At 48.1% G+C, this 7,500-nt stretch overlaps 1 protein-coding gene across 3 annotated transcripts in view; it reads right to left on the bottom strand.

The window, feature by feature from the left end:
- dacha (dachshund a) overlaps positions 1-7,500 on the bottom strand; it is a 167,288-nt gene that overhangs the window by 87,539 nt on the left and 72,249 nt on the right. For all 3 annotated transcript variants that reach the window (XM_062536955.1, XM_062536956.1, XM_062536957.1), the window contains exon 2: positions 382-497. In XM_062536955.1, the coding sequence (XP_062392939.1) occupies positions 382-497 (116 nt within the window). The remainder of the gene's footprint in view (positions 1-381; positions 498-7,500) is intronic.

Raw genomic sequence — 7,500 nt, 5'->3', positions numbered from 1 at the left:
AGAGGGGGGGGGGAGGGGGAGACACACCCCAGCTATTGGGACTAGATGTTTGGGGGGCAAGAGAGGTAAGGAGATGGTGGTGGTGGTGTGTCTCTATTTTACATCCATTGTACTGCCTCTCCCCCCTCTAAGTGTGTGTGTGTGTGTGTGTGTGTGTGTGTGTGTGTGTGTGTGTGTGTGTGTGTGTGTGTGTGTGTGTACACTTGTGTGCACCGAGGGACTGAGACACATCCTAGCTGGTAGGACTAGATGTTTGGGAGGCAACAGAGGAGCTGTAAGGAAGTGGTAGTGCTGGTGGTGTGGAGGGACAGGGGTGGAGGATCGGGGGGTCGGGATGGCCAGAGGAGGCCCAGGAAGGAGGACAGGGGGGCGGTGACTCACCTGTGTGGGAGAGCAGGCCGGGGGAGAGCAGGCCGTGCACACCATGGGGCAGGAGCCTGGAGGTGTCCTGCATGGGTACCCCCAGGGAACGCTTGGGAGGACGACCGGGCCTGGAGCTGAGACAGGGGGAGAGAGAAGGAGAGAGAGAGAGAGAGAAGGACCTGGTTATAAAACTGTAATTCATTTAATGAAATAAATACATATTTAGACATATTTAAACGCAGTTTAGTTCATTACACCATATATTAACAAAATTCAACTGTCAGTGCACTGTTGTCCAAAGACATCCTTCACACAATTTAGATTTCTGGTAAACAATGATCCCAGTGTTCACAGATATTGTAAACAACATTTCTAATTGCTTTAATGGAAGCGTGAGAAAAAGGCAGAAAGAAAGAGAGTGCGCGAGGGAGGTAGAGAGAGAGAAAATAAATAATAGGCCATGCTTTACCTCTTTAGAAAAAAAATTTACGCTATAGTATATAAATCACAAATCTAAAGGCATTATGTGAAGGCCAGGGCTAAGTCTCTAAAGTAAAGTCCTGTAGAATGTCCTGATTCAGTGACACAGAAGAAAAATAGCTATAACGCAATGCCAAGTGAATCAGTGGCCAATCAGTGACCAATGAAAAGGTTTCTCCATTACAGCATGGTGCAGTCATCCTACCCCCCACAAACAAACACATACATTGTCTCATTCTCTTTCTCGCTGGCCTACATACATTTGCGCTGCGCAAAATAACACACACGCACACACACACACACACACACACACACACACACACACACACACACACACACACACACACACACACATACACACATACACACACGCACACACTGCTTCCTGGCCTGTGTGCTATAACATAAATACAAGCTATTGTAATACCCATCACCCTTCCTTGCCTATAAGCACACACACAAACAGTGTGCACACACACACACAAACAGTGTGCACACACACACACACACACACACACACACACACACACACACACACAGTAAGTCTCTCTCTTTCTCATTCTCTCTCTCTCACACACACATACACACACACACACACACACACACACAGCCTCCTTCTCTGTCACACGCACAGATGCATGTGGTATGGGTGTGGGTATTAGGCAGTGGCAGGTAGTCTGAGATCCAGCAGCGATAGAACACACAGGAGACCCAGGATACAAATGTGGCCCCCTGGAACGCCAGATAGCGATCGGCTCCAAAAAAGCACATGCCTTGAAGTCTCATATTCCTACAGGACGCTATCTGATAAGGGCTCGGCAACGCACAGGCACATTGTTTTCATATCTCTCTCTCTCTCTTTCTCTCTCTCTCTCTCTCTCTCTCTCTATTTTACGTCCATTGTACAGCCTCTCCCCCCTCTAAGTGTGTGTGTGTGTGTGTGTGTGTGTGTGTGTTTGTACCTGTGTACGTGTGTAAAATCCGAGCGATGAGATTCCTGCCCCCAAGGGGACAGGAAGTGGGAAGCAAGCTAAAACTTTCCTCAAGTTATGCAACAACACCCAACACCTCCTCCAAACCTTCACACACACACACACACACACACACACACACACACACACACACACACACACACACACACACACACACACACACACACACACACACACACACACACACACACACACACACACACACACACACACCATTGCTCATTGCTTAATCCCTGTCACGCCCACAAACCCACACACATAAACACCCACACACCCACACACACACACACACACACACACACACACACATACACACACACACACACACACACACACACACACACACACACACATCCTGTATTAATCCCTCTGTCACACTCACATCCATACATGATACTTCCACACATATTTCCCACACAGGAATATACACCAATGCGGACCCAGACAAAGGGAAATACCTCATCACCATTGTCTACCATGAACATTAGACCAAGTATGCACATGCACACACATATAATACAAAAACAGTAGACTGAGAATTTTAATTTTAAATAGGCTGATAAAAAGATTACAAAACAAAAAGATTAAAAGCCAGGTTACTATTGTATTTTTCTTTAGTGGAATAGCTATGGTAGTGTAGGTTCCATATCTAGACACAATGTGAAAATGGCGGCGTTATAGTGAGTCCAAGCAAGGTGGAGATGTCATAGAAAAAATCAACATGTGGGCACAGTTGATCTACTGATTTTGTCAGACATCAATAAAAAACAGCTCACGATCATTCTCTGTCTAGCTACATTTGATGTTCATAAACAAGACGGAGCATAAAGTTAAATCTAAAAGACGGTGCGTTTACATCATACCCTCAATGCTTTATGGAGCATCTGTAAGCTTTTACAATCCTTTGATGTCAACCTGAATTTATTCTAAAAAGGGTTTTGGATCTATATAAAAGCATTCATATAAAAAAACATTTTAATATACCAGACCACTACTATTATACCTGTTCTAGATAGGGCTGTTTAGATTACACAATCATCAAATTGCTGCGAGACTTTTGCCATGCTGCACAGTCTGAAGAAATGTGTCATAAAGTACTGGGGAAAGTACACGATGATTGGGAGGGTTTAACTTCCATCAAACTCCATACTGTACATCCCAACACACACTGTATACTGCCTGAGCGAGCGAGCGACCAGGGGGCAGTTTCTGGAGTAAAACGACTCCATTACGTGCAAATATCTGCTATTGAGTGGCCAGCCATTTCAATCGATGGTAAACTCCCCGTGAACCCACACCGCGCTCGAGGAGGCCGGGGCGCTCCGCCGGGCAAGCCCCTCGCCACCTCCCCACCTCCCCTGGCGTCGCCGCCGCCGACTGTCAACAGCTCAAAGTGGACCGATGAAAATGCACAGCACTCGCGACTGTCACTTTTTACTAATCCAATTAAAAACTATGAACAGTCAAGCGTGTGAAACAGAGTGGGAAAGGGAGGGGGGGGGGGGGGCTCAATCAACATTAATCACTTTTGCGGGTGTAGCCAGTGCGTAACTCAAGACCGCTCGATGGTGTTAACTGTAGCATGTCCAAGATGGCAGCGTCTACAGCAGTCAAACCAAACGTGCACCCACATCCCAACTGTTGTCAAGACGGTCAAGAAGGAAAAGAAAATCGTTCAAATGCTAATGTGTTTGTTTAGCTGTTTATTTCAAGTTGTAAATCTATCTCTGATACATAAACTTCTTTGAGAAAAGACTGTGAAAAAGTCAATAAAATTGAGTTGAATTTAATCTATCTAATGTAATTACTTATTTTAATCGAGTACAGTAAAATAAAATAGATAATGTAAAACTTAAACAAAGTCCCATTTTGCTATTTGTAAATAATATATTTGCATACCAATTTACAGTAAGTGCAACTTTAGTGATCACTTTGTGCTGGTGAACCTTTCTCTTCCAAACAAATGAAAAAACTCATAATAATTTCAAGTGCTGAAAATGTACAGTACAAGGTGCTTTATAATGCTTGCTACGTGGTGGTCTTGAAAAACAATCAATTACCAACATTTTCCTATAATGTGTCAACATTTCCGGAGAGGAAACCAAATTAAAAAACAAGCTGGCGGAGCACAGCCGTGTAGAGCAGACAGAGTGAGGTTCTGCGGGGTCAGCCCAGCCCAGCCCAGGAATCGGACTCAGCGTCGCGCCGAGCGATTGGACCGGTCTTGCCGGGGTGGAAACCTGCAGACGGCCGCTGGACGCCCGTGTTAGCGGCGTACAGTAAGCAGACATTTCCGCTGCCGCCGCAGCCCACGACTCCAAAAAAAGAGGAGGAGGAAAAGGAGCTCTTCCCCTCCCGAGTGTTTGGCTTTCCATCCACTCAGGGGCTGTGAGTCGGGGCGCGCGAAGCCACCAGCACAATATCTTTTGTTTCGGCTTCTTATTACGCGGCAGTGTCGCCTTTTTTTTTTTCTCTCTCCGCGCGTTCCTGCATGGGCCGAGCCCCACTGAGTGAGTGTGTGTGTGTTTGTGTGTGTGTGTATGTGTGCATGTATTTGTGTGTGTGTGTGTGTGTGAGAGACAGAGAGAGAGAGAGAGAGAGAGAGAGAGAGATTGAAAAAAAAAACTCGCCCACTAGAGTCGTTAGTACTGAACTCAGGCTTTTTTTCCATTTCTCTCTCTCTCTCTCTCTCTCTCTCTCTCTCTCTCTCTCTCTCTCCCTTTCCCCCTCTCCCCCCCTGGGACACTTGAAGCCATTTGCTCATTCTGCCCCACTTTGCCTGGGTATTGTTGGGGTTCAAGCAGCTCTTTCCTCCTGCAGGACAGGTGCTTCCTTAAATGAAATGATCCTCTCATCTAAGAATGGGATTAAGTGGACACCTCGCATATCTTAACGGCACATTGTCCTTCCAAGTGGAAATCACTCCTCTACACTTGCAGCCTCACTGTTTTGTGTTTTCCATGGTGACATTTGTGGGGCTATATTTGTTGAGTTATACTCGTTGCGTTAAATTTGAGGTATTTCCCCAACTTTCCACTTTATTCCAGTCGTGTGACCCGTTAACGTTTCTACTGTTTTTAATTAAGTAGTCGTTATTAGCAGCTATTCCTTGTACAAAAAGATTGTTTGTGTATTATGAGTGGTCTTTTTTTTTCTTAGGCTACAGGGTGTCAACTTTAAGTGTCCTCTCTGTCACTTTTAATGATGCCCAGTGGTTGTGTGAGAGTGAGAAAAAGTGTGAGCATGAGTGTGTGTCTGTGTTTGTGTGTGTAAAGATTGGAGTGGGAGAATGTTTGTGCCTAAGTGTGAGAGTGAGTGAGTGTGAGTGTGAGTGTTTGTGTCTAAGTGTGTGATTGAGTTTGTGCAAGTCTTTGTGTGTGTGAAAGTGTGAGTGTGAGGGTTTGTGTGTGTGTGTGTGTGTGTGTGTGTGTGTGTGTTTGAGTGCCTGTGTGTACTGCACTGGGGCCTCTCCACAGACAAGACAGACCTACAGACAGACAGACTGGGAGACAGCACAAGTCCCCTTTCTCCACACACACACACACACACACACACACACACACGCACACACACACACCGAGAGAGAGGCACACACACAAACACAGATTTGGTGAGTCCCGTTGGGCAGACAGAACAGATGGCAGTGAAAAGTCATTCACACGTTGCCGCACGCTCCCCTCCCACCACCCCCCCCCCCCCCCCCGCCCCAACTCCCCCCACCCCCCCACCTCTCGCCAACGGAAGAAAAAACCCTGTCAGTGCACTCGCCGCCACCAATCACTCGCCGCAAATCCCCGGCGACAGTGCTGCCGGGGCGGGGAGACGGCGCTAAAGTGGGTTACTAAGCACTTTTCATTCCCGGCGAGTTTCACAAATGTGCCCTTGTCATCTTTTAAACGGCCCTCATTAAATATTCATGCGCAGGAAGACACCTGCACGTCTCTCTCTGCCTAGTCTCTCTATCGCGCCCCCCCACCCCGAGCCGCTGAAACAATGCGGGATTGGTGCAGAGCGAGTGTGGTGGGAGGAGTCTTTTTTTTAAGGAGGGATTGGGGGGGGGGGTTGACATCGCCCCTAAGAAGCAGCTCCTGCCCGGAGGGAGTGGGTGGGGTTTGGAGCGGGTCGGCGGCACGTTCGCGTGTTCGCTCGTTCGCTCGTTTGCTCGCGGCTCCAGTGTCCCTCCTCCTCCTCGGCGGGCAGGATGCTGTGACGGATCAGAGATTTGTTCGGCTCAGTCTTCTCCGCTAAGGCGCTGAATGCGCTACAAGACCAAGTGGCAGCGCCGGTCCTCGTCTCACGACCGGTGCCAAACGGTCTCCAACGGGCCCATTCTGTTGGGGCACAAGTCTAATGTCAAGGCCCTACTGGGAAACACACGGCCATAAACTCTGCTGTGCACTGCAGATTTGTTTTTATTTGTTTGGTTTACTTTCTTAAGAAGAATAACAGCCTGACTGATTGAGGGGAAGAGAGGGGCAGAGGTTGGTAAGTCAGGAAAACTTTGGACGAAAGTGTGAGTTGGGGGCAGTGTTTAAGGGGCTGAGTTGGGTGAAGGGTGGGTGCTGGTTGGCGGGTGGGGGTAGGTGGGTGGTGGTGGTGGTGGTGGTGGTGGTGGAGGGGCAAATCTGATTTGAAATTTTTTAATGGGAAATGGTTTAAACAACAACAAAGCCACCAGCCCGGGTGAAAAAAAAAAGAGAAGGAAAAAAAAAATGTACGAGTCAGGGTGCCTTTGAAGATATTTAATTAAAATCTAATCCTGCATTCTTAAAGGCTCACATAAATTAAGCTGTCAGTCAGGAGATTTATGCATTCACATTTGCATATTGCATACAATTCATCAATTACTCATGTTTGAAAGGCTCTCGTATCCCAGGGAGAGAAGCTGCCAGAGTGCCAACAGTGTGAGTGAGAGAGAGAGAGAGAGAGAGTGAGGGAGAGAGAAAGAGAGAGAGAGAGAGAGCAAGCGAGAGTGAGTGAGAGAAAGGGGAGAGCGAGGTGGAGCTTGCTGTGCCCACTGATGCCCAGGAGATGCCAGTCTCCATATGCCCGCGCATTCAACCAATACTGCTGAAAGCTCCACATCCCACTGTGTGCGGAGCCAGAGGCTGGCGCGGCTTTGTCTGCAAACGCTCGCTGCTGCTGCAGCCCAGACTCCCACAACTACACCCTCCGCCTCCTGCCGGAGCCAAGCTAAGATGCTGTAAACGGCCAATGCCATGGCATATATTTGAGTACACACCCGAGTGTAAGCTGTCTGGATACAACAGCTTGTGCGAATAAGAGCAAAAAGCATATGGCTAGACCCGGAGCTCCTAAATAAACTCAGAGATAGCGTGCTATCCGTTAGCACGCAGAATGCAGTGCATAGCACTGGCCCGAGTCAAGAAGCCACCCCCCCCCCGATATAAAGCGGTGGCCCTTGTAATGACTGACGGCACTGGTATTATGATAACAGGGGCGATTTGCACTTTAATTTGGTCAGCGCGGACAATAGGTCAGGCTCCGAGTGAGGGGATCTGTGTAATAACTCGGGGAGGAGGGGGGACGCGAAAGAGCGGGTGAACGGGGATTAGGATCTCCCCAGAGGCATCGGTCAGGCTGAGCAGGACCAGCGAGCGCTACCCGCACGCTACAGTACCTCCGGCCCTGGCCGCTCCGGCAT

Source organism: Sardina pilchardus, chromosome 5, assembly GCF_963854185.1.
Source record: "Sardina pilchardus chromosome 5, fSarPil1.1, whole genome shotgun sequence".
Taxonomy (NCBI): Eukaryota; Metazoa; Chordata; class Actinopteri; order Clupeiformes; family Clupeidae; genus Sardina; species Sardina pilchardus.
This window is presented reverse-complemented; position numbering and strand designations above follow the sequence as displayed.